This window comes from Bombus huntii, chromosome 6, assembly GCF_024542735.1.
Source record: "Bombus huntii isolate Logan2020A chromosome 6, iyBomHunt1.1, whole genome shotgun sequence".
Lineage (NCBI taxonomy): Eukaryota > Metazoa > Arthropoda > Insecta > Hymenoptera > Apidae > Bombus > Bombus huntii.
This window is the reverse complement of record NC_066243.1, coordinates 9548965-9563666: the sequence shown is the minus strand read 5'-3', so window position 1 is coordinate 9563666 and position 14702 is coordinate 9548965. Positions and strand designations below refer to the sequence as shown.

The window sequence follows — 14702 nt, the reverse complement described above, 5'->3', positions numbered from 1 at the left end:
CACTATACACGCAAGCTATTAACTTTTACGCATACTATTCAATACCTGCTCGATGCCTACTGACTATCGTCGTGGAAGTAGCGATCGTTCTATCTGAAATGAGGGTATAAACTTGCCTGTGCCATGTCGTTAGTGTAGCCCGAGAAACTTATTCGCCGATAAACGCCGAACATGCGTACGATATCTGGATCCTTAACAATCGTTCCGTAAATAAATGGCGTTTAACCTCAGCGGCCTTTCGCCGCGTCACACCGCACCGTATTAATAGGAAGTTCACGTAAATCCAATTTAGAAACCATGAAACGTTTAAGTAATCTTTCACGGTGCATCTAGACGCGGGACTCGATTCTGCTTCTCGTTGGATTAAAGGTATCCGATTCACGGTGTACTTCGATTAAATTTACGATATTCAACGTATACACTAACTGCACGTTCGCAAAGAAACGTCGTTGATAATTTATCGCGACCAGTTTATAGGTTTCTGTAAAGATAATCTTGCTCGGTATTTTGTGAAAAATTATCGTTATAAGGATTAATGGATAACTGGTACGAATGTACATTATACGAGAACGTTCCATAACGTATACCGTGTTTCTTTTCTTTTCGAGTGGATATTGTTGTTCGGGTAACAATACCAAACGAATCTTAAAATATACGATTGTTACGATGATACGAAATTGCCAGGGAGTTATCATTTGGAGTACAATCGATCGCTTATTCTACTTTCTTGTTTGGTGGACTACTAGGCAAATGATGGAAAGTCATCCTGGGTAACTTAAGATGCTATTCGAAGAAAACAACTTGATATTTCTGGCATCGGAAACTGAAAACTCGAAGCAGAAGAAATCGCGAAACTTTTATCGCCAACCAGACAAGATCAATATTATCGAAGGCAGAAGCAACTCACTCTGGCCACGTCCACGAAATTCCACGATAAGTTTTTCACCACCCCATAACTTTTAGCTGGTATCAACTTCTGTTTGGTAATGTTACTCCTTTTTCGGAGATCCGTCGCAATCGCCTTCGATGAGTTTGCGAAAGCTGTTCGAGAAACGAGTATTCTCAAACGCGTACCTATTACACGAGGGAAAAATTATAGAATTCGGAGAAATTGCAAAATGTTTCAATTACTGAGCTTTCGAAAATTTAAATGTATAGTGCCATGTTTCCTAATATTTGCTTTTACTAGTTTTATGCATAGTCATTTTACACGCGGTAAAAAATAATTGAAAATATATATAAGAAAGGCGAGTGGATTTTTAAAATTATTTTTCTATAAGTTTGCGGAACTTTGTGCCATAAATTTTCAATTTTGCATTATTACGCGATGAATTTTCTCGCGTGATTAATCGAACGATGCGGAATTAAACACATGCAAAATATTCCGCGTTACGATCGAATGCTTACGTAGCTGAAAAAAAAACAACAGGTAATGAACGAAGCAGCGAAGTGGCTGCTCTTTTTTTCGACCGGGTCGATTCCGCGTTGCGCGCTTATTTCAAATACACTTTTATTTTTATTTCACACATTCATCGCGAATCCAACATTTGATTAGGTAGAATTTCACCGCGCGCCGATCGTTTCCGATGATTGCTTTTTGTTTCATTTACTTTCGAAACCGTTCCTTTCGAGTTTCCTCGCCACCGTTCGATTATTAATTCGAGCCGATGATTCTTTTACGATATTCACGCAATCTTCTTTCACAGAATCTTTAACGAACATTCCATCGATAAACTCGTTGGACGGTAAACAAAAGTTCTGGAAAAAGTAGCCACCCACGCACGTTCTCTTTTCAGCGACGCGTCAAAATAAACAATCTACAAGCCGATCGTTTACTGTCTTGCAACATAAAATGCGTCATATATGCAGAACAATTTATAATTATACGGTCTTCGAGCAAGCAAAATTACATTTCGAAATAATACCTTTATAATAAATATGTCGGTTTAGCAGGTAAATAAGAACAAAATTCCTCCTAAAAGATGAGAAAATTTACATAAGTTTTAAACCCGTCTATTGTACCTTCCCTAGCATTTCTCGGTTCTCGATATATTATGTCGAGATATTCGAAATACCTCGAGGTTTTTACCTGTTAAAATTATTATATAAGCAATTACGAAATAACGACTACGTGTTTCAAGTCGAAAGATGGCACAAAGCGAATGATAAAATTTCAGTTTCCTTCAGTTTCGAAATGATAAATAGGATATTTTAACCAAGAAGGGTGGTATTATCCTCGGCACAGACACACCGCTAAACTTCTTCGTTTCTGAATTACATATTCCGAATCTTCTTTGAAAACGTTCCATCCTTACCAACACCGTCGCACGCAGCAATTAATCAATCGTATTCGAATAGAAACGCAACACTTAACTATTTTCATCACGAACCGCTAACCAGCAATTAATCAACTGGCATTTCGAATAGAAATACGACGCTTAATCATTTCCAGCAGCGTAACTCCGCTGAAACTAGCATCAACGGAGTTCGCAAACTATCTCAGCCAATAACCCAGAACGATATTCTACCATTTTATGTAGGTTCGCGAGGGAGAGACTGACTGGCTTCCTACCTGAATCCCCAGTTACCTGACGCCCTCGTTTCAACCACCGCCAACAAATCACATCGATAACGAACGTCCATCTTCGCCCACATCGTGCTGCCCTCGTTTCGCGTTAATGTCACTCCACGTTCGCACGAATCGAGCCAAGCTCTGGATGTATTCGCGATTCGTTCTGAGCGAGCGAGAACACGCTCGATTGCCTCGTTCGCCAGTGGATTTCGAATTTACTGGCATTTCGCGCGAACAAACTTTATGCCGAACGCGACCGAACATTGAACGCCACGTTCGTTTCCACTTCAATTAGAACATCCTTCGTTTCCCCTTTTACGAGCCTTATATAGGGAAATCTTAAAAAGACGCACCACCTGATCACGGAAATTTATAGAATCAGAAAAATTTTTCGTCCATTGGCTATTTATCTCTTTCGAAGTTTTATCTCTTATAATTAGGCGCGAAAGTAATTTTGAAGCAACGAAGAAGTTTCGACGTCCGATAATATCCAAAGAATGGAGATCAGGAGGATAAATTTCTAAAAAAATACAAAATTGACAAAAATATATAGAAACGTCTACGCTGAGATTAAAGAAACGAAAAGGAATTTCGTAAAATTTTTAGTCGATGCACCATAAGTCCGTTTCAAGGAATAGAAGAAGAATTTGGAGAAATTTCTATTCAATGGATGGATGGTTCGTTTTAATCTCTCAATGGGGAAACTTTCCTTCTTTTGCTATAGAAGGTCCTTTCGAGGTCTACAAATTTCCGTGAAACTCCTTTGAGCCATGCTTCAAGGATGCCTCTTTGAGACCCGTTCTTAGAGTCAAGTCCGTTGTGCATAGGACACTAATTCGATGTACGAGTATGGTAATAGAGCACTAATTAGAGTGCTTAGAGAACAGCAATAATGAAAAGATCACTTTTAGGGAGTTCTAAGTGTATCCTACTTAGGAAAGCTTCTCTGATAGTCGGGTCTGAGTCACGTCACAGAGGATGCTGTCCCATATCGGGAACTAATTTAGCATAAAACACATGTCAGAGGTGAAACAATTACACCGTTGGATGGGTCGGGTTACTGCAACGCTCGCAAACTACGATGCCAGGGATAAAACGAAAGAAGAAAAGAGAAACGCGATCTAGATGGGCCGCTCCTTTTACGAGCGAACGTACAATGAGTCGTTAGTCATCTCATCGAACTTGCGAACTCTAGAACGCAGGTGTCTATGTTCGTGGATCGGTTCTACGCTACACCAATTCCTACACGATCGACCTTTAGCGTTTGTCGCCGCTTTCGCCACACGCACCGTCGAGCGGTCATTCAATGAAAGTCGATGATCGACGAGGAATTGCTGATTATAGATCGATCGGTGTACGCGATAAAAATGTTTAATGTAAACTGACAGGTGCCGAGGAAAATTTCTTTACGGTTTCAGTGAATGTTATAAAGTCGTTGGCCGTCGGAGTAACTTGTCATAGTCAGAGAGAAATGCGTCAACCTTTTTGTTTGAGAAATAGCTGCTCAGGTGTTCAAAGTTTATTTCTCGGAGTTTTCATATTTAGATTGGATTATTCAAAGCATCGAGAGTGTTTTGGAATATATTTCCTACGCTACTAGTCTTTCAGCCCACGTTCATTTAACATCGCTGATTCAAAGCGATCGGATTTCCATGCAGTTACACGGTAACGTTGTTGTATCGTCTAACGAGCGGTATAGAGATTTTTAATGTACACACGACAAAGCTTTGATAGAGTAATTGCCTCTAACCATTGCCACTTTCGTCCGCGGAACATCCCATCCATTATGTTCTCGAATAATTTTATTATATCGTCGAACGTATAATGGCACGCTCTTCCATTGAATCACCAACTCGAAATACCAGCCGTAACGCGATTATCGTATCAAAATCGAATTCGGGTAGTTTCTACAATTTCGATTCCGTTTCGCTACAGCACATTCCAAACTGAAGTATTTCAACGCATTCAGGATATTCGAACAAAGATTCTCCACGAAGAAACCAACGTTCCATCGAAAAATTATTCCGGAGCGCGTCGAATTCCTTTGGTCGGCGCGAAATAAAACGCGCCTCCCGTAAAATATTCGAAACTCGGTCCTCCAGAGACCTACAACTAACTTATATTCGCTCCAGACTGCATATCGACCCTCGGAACACGTGCATTTGACGTTCTTTTTTTGATTTTTGTTTTTTTATTTGCAATTCCACGAAGTGACCAAGAGATTGGAACTAAAACAGGCCTGTATCGCCCGATTCTACCGCAGGGGACCACTGTTTCCGGTGGGAGAGCCGCGAATTCGTCGGCCGGAAACTTCAGTAGCGGAACAATGCGCGCCATAGTTTCGAAACTGTTCGCGTGAACCGCGTAAACCGGAGGCGATTTACGTAATACCAAAGATTATTAAACAGAAGAATCGATGATAGTCGGTTTGTTTGAGTATCTGTTGGAAGGTATTTTTTTCTTTGGAACACCGTCGATGACGCTTCAAGATAAAATACAAAGTCGTAATTTAAGCTAATTCTATCCGTGTCGAATAGAATGAATTGCAAATTACTGTGTGTATTTTTCTACTTGATTTGGAGGGAACGGTGTATTATATCGATATTTGATGAATTGAGCAATAAACTGCTTGGTAATGTATCATTGCACGATCAATCGATACAAATCAACGATACATCGAATAAATCAAAATATTAGAATTTTATAAAAATTATGTCAAATATGTAAATCAATAATACAAGTGCATCGAAATTTCTTATATCTATATGAAAACGTTTCTTCTTTAAGTTTCAACGATCTTAAGTTCAGCAATTTATCGATCTCAACAGATTTCAATAATCCTAGATTTAAAAATCTTTCAGTTTCGCAAAATTTCAACAACCTAAACTCACAAAATTTCTACTAAAATTTTCAAAATCCAAAGTTTAAAAAGCCCAAAACAAATATTCACCAAATTCCAACAATCCTATAATAAATCCTGCAATTTCGCCAAATTGCAACAATCCTAAGTACGTGATTAACTTATCAACTTATCATCCTAACACATCCTACAAATTTACCTACTGATTTCAAATTTCAATCGTTCACAAAGGAAAGTAGAAAGGGAATCAAGTTTTGCTACTCACTGGCGTCTTAATGAAACAGAATCCTCTTCGGTTCCTCTTCGTTCGTAGAAGCGTTCCTGGATCCTGGGGCGACGTGCACGTCGCGTGGTTTGCCGCGGATGGAGAGTTCCGAACGGGAGCCGGTTTCGAGACGTATCGGCTGACGAGACAAGACTGAGACGAAGGAGAGGAAGGAGAGAGAAAGAGAGAGAGAGGAAGAAGCGCACGTGGCGGGAAGGCAAAGAGCGCGACCGCAAAAACGGCAGGCTACGACACGACCTCGGCGACGGTCGCAACGAGACTGAACTTCCAGCCAGGCCGCCGCTCCAGTCTGGAAACAGCTGCTCCGCTAGCCAGCGCCAGAAAACTACTCCGTCGCCTGGCGGACCGGCAAGCCGCGCCAAGTGTATCTTCCACGAGTGCCGATCGGTCCGTGGAAGGGGCACGGCGTAGAAAAATCACGTTTCACCCTATTGGTACCGCCTGATCCGCCTGTTGTTCTCCTACTGTAGTTGATCGAGTTTGCAGGATCGAGAGAGGTCGTCTCCATAGTGGGGTGTTAAGTAGCAGTCAATTAGAACTCTGCTCTTGGAGCTTTCCAATGAATTTCTTCGAATTTTTATTCGAAGGTTCACTGTGGCTTTCTTTATAATTAAATATTGGTAAAGAGCTGCTTCTGGTTTCATTCGTAACTTGATGGATGAAGGCAGAATGATAATTGGGTTGATGGTGTGTTTGTTGAATCTTGGATCGTCATTTATTGGTTCAGCTCCAAAATCGTCTGAATATTCTGTCTATGCTTCCTATACCATCTATACTTTCTCTTTTATTAAGTATATTTCAATTTCCCTCACGTACCTCAGGTTTGGAATTATGGATGGTTAAAGGAATTGTTCAGCGTTCGTTCCGTCCCTCGATACATGTTACTGCACATAAAGCACGTACGTAGAAAATATGTTCCTATTTCTTTTGCTTATTTCAGAGCGTAGATTCATCTCCAGTGGTATCGACGTGCATTTATGAACCACCTTATATATAGCTTGAATTAAATCGATTCTCCGATCCAATCATGTGTTCGATAACGCACAACTAATTAACCAATTCATTTCATTCAAACGCGCGTATAATCCCAACAGCTTGGACCGAAGATTCGTGGAAAAAGAGCGAGAAGAATATCTGCTGGTGGCAGGATAACGTATCGCGGGTGTAGCAGGCAAGGCGCCTCCATGGTATCGGGGCCATTACCTGAAAAAGCGAATACTCCCCTTCACTGACAGCTGCTCTCACGTGTAAATATTTACATTTCGTATGAGGCCCGGGGTCGTTCACACAAGGCCTGCAACTTGCAGCCCAACGTTGCGCAGTGCGCCTGAATGCAACGAATGGGAATGCAAATTTAGAACGAAGAACCACCTACTTCTCCCCCGAAGCGTTCCTCGATCACCTCGTAAAATATCTACGGTGAAAAAAAAAAAAAGAAATATACGACGGCTGTAAAACGCTACGTCAAAACTATGTCACTCTTCCGTGTCACCAATAAACGAATCGTCAGAATCGTAAAGATCCAACATACGAAACATGACTGGAAAAACGATCGAAAGCCAGACTCGCAAACGATTCGATAAATTTTCCACATATATGCGCGTTCGCGTTCGAGGGAGCGAACGATGTAACCGTACCAGCCTTTTATACCAGAATGCTAGTGTACCTTTACCGCGTTTACCCTGTCATTTACCTTACCAGTCGTTGCAAACCAGCACCTGTGCCGTAACGCGTTAGTCCCAGGTTATTACGAATAGCGTATCGTCGCCTAAATTCCACCTGTCACGACTATCACGTTTATTGGCCTAAATTCGAGAGGAAAGTTTCGTTACAGATTGTCTAACGACCGAGGATGATGGCATAGTTGGAATCGAACGATCCCAAACCCTAGCTGATAACGGCAAATTCGGAGAATCCTGCATAGTGCGTGTCACCCTAAAGCTTATCAGTGCTTTTAACCAGGATTTAGACCCGTGTGTTCTAGACTCGCTTATGGCGTGCGCGCCGACAACAGACCATGGCAAATATTAACCTAGGCGCTATCTTCGATACGGGTACGCTTCCTGTCTTCCGTTAATGTCTTTCATCCCCTAGCTGAATATCTTCCTTCTTTTTTTTTAATCTCCTTCGATAGGATTTTATGGTCTAGAATAGTTTTTAGAATTACGTTACGCTCTTCGTTGCTATTAAAACAGGGATCGTTCTTTTCCAGAAAATGCATAATTTTCACGTTAGAAACATTGTAATTTCGTTGTTCGCAGATTGTCTCTTTAAAAATGCACGAAGACAAAATCCCCATCATTTGCGTCTGTCTAAGAGTCGAGCAATTAAGGCTAAACTGTCGTTTTAACGAATACGTCAGAGCTATCAAATATGCACACAGATTCTTATGAGTGTACTCGCACAGATAGTTAAATATTTCATTCAGAACAGTCACATGTATATCAGGATACTCATACTGTAACCACAACTTGGACCTTAAATAATTAAGACGACGCAACGTATGCGTCAGTAGCTGCAACGCGTTAACCTCGAGTAATTATAGCTCAACGTCGACTGTAATCAAAACTTAGGAAGTGCTTAAGCTCCTCCAGAGTCCGGCACCCTTAAACACTCGACGTTGCTGAAATCATTCTCCTCTTTTTGCCACTCGTCTTGGACCTTCCTTCAACAGTCTATCCGCGTGTCGTCTCGCGAGAAACAAATCATAGCTCTCGTCGGCCATCGAAAAGGCAGAGGCCACTTGTTCAGACCGGCCAGCCGTCGTTCTCAAGTATTCAGCCAGCCGAACACACTGGGCATCGTACTCGCTTTGACCGAGTCGCATGCATAACTAAGTCTTCGTCGATCGGCTATTTATTTAGACTCGAGGCTCGAAACTCGATGGCGCCAGAATATTTGCGATATTGCGAAGACTGGTTCGAGTGGGCGGTCCAGGTGAAATGTTTATGCGTTTTCGTAGAAGCTGCACGCTCAGGCCTCTTCCTCTTCAGGTGGGGAAACCGACGAAATATACCGTGAAAGGGCAAACTTATACGCGAGACCGAACGTTAACGTTTCTGCAATCGATTGCAATTTTGAGAACAGTTTTGCTGCTTGAAAATGGAAACCGTGATAAATTCGATTTATAAATGCTTCGATGTACAAACGCTGGGACGCAAAGTAAAGAGAAGTACCTAAACTTCGAGTTGCTGTGTACTCGATTGCAATCCAGAGTGTCACTTGAAAATAATCAAACCGAACATAGAAATTTCGGGAAATTGATGGACGTTCTGATGTACAAAGGATGCACATTGAACTATAAATTTTGGCCTGAGTCTCCTATATTAAATTACACTTTAGCTTCGCTAGTTAGAATACACGATCGAAGCAGCACAGTTCCCCTCGCATTCACTGCGACAACCCATTATTATCGGACGAGTAAAAGTTTCCAAGGGGAACCTACAGAGATGGAAATATCTGAATAACGGATACCAAGAAGTTTCATTCTCATCGAAAAGGAATAATATTTATCGCTTTAGTATGTAATTCCATCACATTGTTATGATTGCATGCGCACGTTCCGTGCAGCGTGAGCGCAAACAGTCAGCGATCTTCTTCTGGTAAGTTCACGAGTTTGGTCAAAAACGAGCAACTAAGCGACTCGTTCCGACCTGCCACATAATTATTCTGTTCTATTGGAGTCACAACGACCTGACAGGCAGCTGCTCACGCGACTGCTTTCGTCTAACGCGTCTATTCCTTTTCGATTCCCCGGGGGCATAATTAAAGTCTCGTAGATCATGCGTAAACGTGTCCCTATGGTACGTAATAATGATGCTTAGGACACGTTTGTTATTGGATAATTACACGAACCGCTTGAAAACTACTTGATCGCTTTGATCCTGATGAACGTTTGAAAACATCGATGTGTTAACAGGATACTTCAATGGATTTATTAAGATTATAAACGCATCACAATTATGTCATCAACGCGTATTTTGATGGACGATATCCCGGTATATATGTAATGAGATCTGTCAAGAGCCTGAAGAGATCGATTCAAGATTCAAGAAAAATTGCCAATTGATGGGAATGTCAAGGTGGTTTCAAGATCAAACTAGTGTAATATTTCAATCACGATACACACTATAATATACACTATAATGGCATCGTTCTCTATGATTCCAAGAGGAAGAATCTGTAGAATGTAAAGAATGTATCACTCCAAGTTGCTACGTGCAATGATTCTCATGAATAAAATTGTACATTCGCAGGATTCTCATTGTTAATTTTTCTATTCAGAACTCCATGAAACAGCACCTACATATTACAACGTGTATTTCATGGCCGAGTTCTCAGGAGTTTATTGGAAAAACCAATGTCCCGGTGTCGTTCGTCGAGACATTCTCACCCGGGGAAACTCTTGCTTTTATCATTAACCACGAGGATGCAAGAATGTTGGCTGATAGTACGTTAAAAGGTAGTACACGAGATAAGGACGGGGTAGGTTAGACAGGGGAATGTGTGTCGAGTAGTCTGCTACACTTTCGAATCCGTAACAGAGCTGCAGCTCGAGGAGCTTGCTGTGTGTCATACATAATGCAGGGACAAAGTAGAGATGAACGGCTGCCGAGTAACGTGCATGTTAAATCCGCAATGCAAATTTCACGTGAAAACTTCCAATCGGTCGTCCCATCGCATCGCGACGAATTCCTGTTTTTCATCAATAATTTACCCTCGCTTTCCTCTCTTTCTTCCCTACCTGACCAGAGAGCGTGCGAGCTTCCATCGGGGGTATCTGGCATGTTCATCTCAACGTTCGTTTCGCTTTCTTTCCATAAGAATAGAATACATTTGCAAGAGACGAGAATGAACTATCGAGATCTGCAATGAATACGTTCAGTCAGAAACTCGCGATGCAGCGTCCAGTGGTTTGGGTTTTCGTTTTTAATCCTATCTGGCAGTCCCCTTGTACGTTATTTGTTCTCTTCTTCTTTTTCCTTCGTTTCTTTATATTATATTTATATTAGTTATATTTTGTTATCCTGCTTTTTGTATAGTGTAAAGCCACTTTATAAGGTGACTCGTGTTGTATTGGTTAATCGAATCGAGCCATTCATCTTCACCCCAATCGAAACATCCCCTCCGTCCTGCTCGATCGAAACTAAAAAGTACTAGGCTGCTCACGTGCTAATCCCACGTTAGACGAGTCCTGCTCGTCTCATTTACCGATAGATAGATCGAATTACTAGCGGACCACCGGCGGATAAACAGCAAGAGTTACTTTACACTGAATTAGGTCACCTGTTCCTTCGGTCTCCGCAGACAGGAAGTCGTTGAAGTTCGTCGATTACACGGTGGTATATCCCCTTTGGCTCATTAACGTGTACTATTCATTCGTTGTAACGCATTTTTTGATGGACTGGTCGTTTCAATCGAAAAGAAAACGAGGGAAAAAGAAACGTTGACGCTGCTGGCAATCTGTTCCAAGTACTCATCATCGTAGCCATCATCTGGCTATTTATACAAAGCTGACGCCCGCGTGAAATTAAACTGTGCGGCTTGATTAAAACGAAGCGTAACCGTCGCGCGAAAGTATAGGAAGAGGAGGAGAAGGAGGAGGCCTCTATCCGCCTTATTTCCTCCGTGGCCGGAGTCGTTAGCGGCCTGTCTCCTCAACGATTAGGTCATCTTCACCCTTGCGGCGTTTTCAACCGCGACGACAAAGCCACGGCATATCCCGGATGCGATGATTATCGTTAAGAATTACCGAGTCTTACCAGCCCCTTGCTCTTGCCAATCTGTTCGTTCCTCTCTTTTCTTCTTTCGATCGTTGGCTGGCCATTCCTCTCTTTCCTGTCTTCGAGACAGGACGACCACGTGCGCCCTGTCAGGGCCCACGCGACACCCATTACGAGCAATCGGCCCTTCAAATGCACTATAAATGACGCGGGCGATTCTTCAATCTCGCCGTGGAATGCGTTTTCAGCAAGTGGTCACGCTTATCGGAATTATAATATTATCTAGTTGGAGCGCAACCGGACAAGAAGAATCACCCGACTCGTTATGCAACAATGTGTATACCCGCGACGCGATCGTTGAAAATTCTTCTTACAAAATGAGATGGACGTAGATTATGGTCGTACGAAGTTGATCATGATCGTTTGATACATAGTTAGACGCATGTTATGATGCAAGCATTAATTTTATATTTCCTTCTACACCGTGGGATCGTTACTCGTGTATGAATTAAACACGTGAGTCGTCCAGACGAAACAAGGTTGTCTTTACAAAAAGTGTTTTACTCACTTAAACTCGTGTACAATACATTATTTCGTAGTATAAAATTACTTTCCTGTTTACATACTCACGAAATATTACAGTACAATATTACAGTACATTTACACCGTGTATGTATCACACGATACGACTACTAGTATATTACAAACGTTCAAGCGCTGTGGCTTAAAAAACATTCGAGAAACCTTATAAACACATTTTGATTCTATGGTAAAAAGTTTTGTGACAGAAAAATTTGTTAACTAATTACAAGTGCACATTGATTAATATCATTATTATACATCACGAAAATTTGATGATAAAGAGACATGTACAGCTGAAGGGAAATCGATTATATAGAAATATTAAGTAAATTTAGAGCAATATCATTTAAAATTGTCAATTTAGCCTAATATTTCACACAGGGAAAAAGGATATTGGTAATTTCCCCTAGCACCACCACCACACAAACAATCATTAGATAAAGAATTTTGAAACTATACGATAAATTGATCGCTTCGTTCTATCACGAATAAAGTAGTATGCTTTAAAAGCATTCAGTATTTGAACTGAATACTATTGAATACTATTATATACGATTAATAAATAAAATTCTGTATGGAACATTGTAAATAGATAAATATCTTAACAAAGTTAAAATAAATATCGATTGCATAAAAACGAACGATTCTTTTCTTCCATTTTAAATTAAGAATACGTACTCGTTGATATTCTAAATTATAAAGAATTCAATTTGGACGGGGAATTTTTTGGCACGTAGTGGTCCATAGCATAATGGCACTTTCCAAAACCACTTTTTTAGAAGTGGAAAAATTAATCGTATTGATATTTTGTTTTCTAAAGTTGCTCCACTATATCGTGATCGTTTTTGTAGGAAGATTGTTTTATACTAGTTTTCTGAGAGTGCTTCGTCCTCTGTAATTCTTTAGCGAAATACATTATCGTCTTTTTAAGTCCTTCGGCTAAAGGAACCTTTGGTTCCCAATTCAAATACTTCTTAGCTCTAGTAATATCGGGTCTCCTTCGTTGTGGATCATCTTCGACCGCGGCAAGTTCGACTATCTTACTATTAGTACCAACCAGATCCTTTATTATAAGGGCAAATTCTGTAATCAATTACAATTTACTCGCTGTATATTTTCTATAAAATATTCGATCAATTTTTCTAAAAGTATTTGACAATACCATATTTACCTTCTATTGTATGCTCGACAGGATTTCCAATGTTTATTGGTTGAGTGTAATTAGACGCCATTAGGGCAACTAATCCATCGACTAAGTCGGATACATATTGAAAAGATCGCGTCTGTTTTCCGCTACCGTATATCGTAATCGAGTCATTCTGTAACGCTTGTAGAATAAAGTTCGAAACTACTCGACCATCATTCATGTGCATCCTTGGCCCAAATGTATTAAAAATTCGGGCAACACGCACGGAGATGCCTTCTTGTCTCATATATGCATAGCTTAATGTTTCTGCTACGCGTTTTCCTTCGTCATAACAAGCTCTTGGACCTATGAAAATCATATATTTAATTTTTATTTTACTATCTTACATTTTATTAAACAAACACAGTTGCAATTATTTTCATATATACCTATAGGATTCACATGTCCCCAATAAGTTTCTGATTGAGGATGTTCATTAGGATCTCCATAAACTTCAGATGTGCTAGCAATTAAAACTCTTGCTCCTACCCTTTTTGCAAGACCTGATATGATTGGATAATTATGTTTACTGACTACTTAAGTGAGATTCTCAATGCTCTAAGTTGACACAGTGTTTACATACCTAAGATATTTATTGTACCTAATGTATTTGTTTTTATTGTTTTAACTGGATTAAGCATATAATGTGGTGGACTAGCTGGGCTAGCAAGGTGATATATTTCATCAACTTCTAAATAGAGAGGTCTAACAATGTCATGGTGAACAAGCTCAAAATTTTCATGGCCAACCCAATGTTCAACATTACGTTTCCTGCCAGTAAAAAAATTATCTACAACTATTACTTCATGGCCAGCAAGCATTAAACGGTCGACCAAATGTGATCCTACAAAGCCAGCTCCACCTGTCACCAATATCCTCTTTCGATTCTTATAGTTAAGAAATTTGACTGTTGGAAAGTCCTTTGATACTTTGTTCTCAATTTTAGCTTCAAGATGTTGCAGTTTGCCCTCTAATTCACGAATTCGTATTTTTGCTTCTTCAATATCTTTGATATCAGTGTAACGTACATTTTCTTCAGACTCTTGAATTTTTTCATTGACATTTTCAATCTCATTTACATCTTCTAGACGAGATTTGCGATCTCTTGGATGAAGTCGGGTGAAAGATTGTTCATCTTCTGGATTAACTAATGTTCTGTAAAATCCTAACACTGCAAGAAGATAAGTATATGACATTGATTTTATCATTCAAGGGCAAGTGCTCACAGCTGTAAAGAAACATTAAATGCTTGCTAGAAAGCAGCAACAACATTTACCTAATATTATACAAATCACGAAGAAGGCAACCTGTTTCATCTTTCGCGGAGTGACAACCATACTTCAACATTGCACATGTCATGGAGATATTTACATTACTTCCCTGTCAACTTGTCACAGACTAAAGTCATGATAATATCTAGTAGATAAGATGTTCAATCGCCACAAATATGTCATTTTCAGGTTTCTATAATTAAAAGACATAACCTCTTACAT

General features: G+C 40.3%; 2 protein-coding genes across 4 annotated transcripts in view; both read right to left on the bottom strand.

The window, feature by feature from the left end:
- Window positions 1–6153, bottom strand: part of LOC126866326 (extracellular sulfatase SULF-1 homolog) — a 78218-nt gene extending 72065 nt beyond the window's left edge. Inside the window, exon 1 of one of the 3 annotated variants that reach the window (XM_050619780.1) lies at window positions 5698–6153. The gene's annotated coding sequence lies outside the window, so the exon portion shown is untranslated. The remainder of the gene's footprint in view (window positions 1–5697) is intronic. The other 2 variants (XM_050619781.1, XM_050619778.1) reach the window with 2 other exon arrangements.
- Window positions 6154–11981: 5828 nt separating this feature from the next.
- On the bottom strand, window positions 11982–14632 carry LOC126866338 (UDP-glucuronic acid decarboxylase 1). Its single transcript, XM_050619802.1, has 5 exons — window positions 14486–14632; window positions 13793–14380; window positions 13599–13712; window positions 13195–13515; window positions 11982–13106 (listed from the first exon to the last, which is right to left on the bottom strand). The coding sequence occupies exons 1-5, from the start codon at window positions 14544–14546 to the stop codon at window positions 12838–12840; spliced, it is 1353 nt and encodes a 450-aa protein (XP_050475759.1). The 5' UTR covers window positions 14547–14632; the 3' UTR covers window positions 11982–12837.
- Between the last annotated feature and the right edge of the window lie 70 nt (window positions 14633–14702).

Bases quoted from the DNA above. Each gene is read 5' to 3' on its own strand.
- LOC126866338 (XM_050619802.1), bottom strand. From the start codon at position 14,546: ATGGTTGTCACTCCGCGAAAGATGAAACAGGTTGCCTTCTTCGTGATT. The intron at 14,381-14,485 runs GTAAATGTTGTT...ATCTTCTTGCAG, and splicing joins CGTGATTTGTATAATATTAG to TGTTAGGATTTTACAGAACA. The intron at 13,107-13,194 runs GTAAATATGGTA...AATTGATTACAG, and splicing joins TGTCGAGCATACAATAGAAG to AATTTGCCCTTATAATAAAG.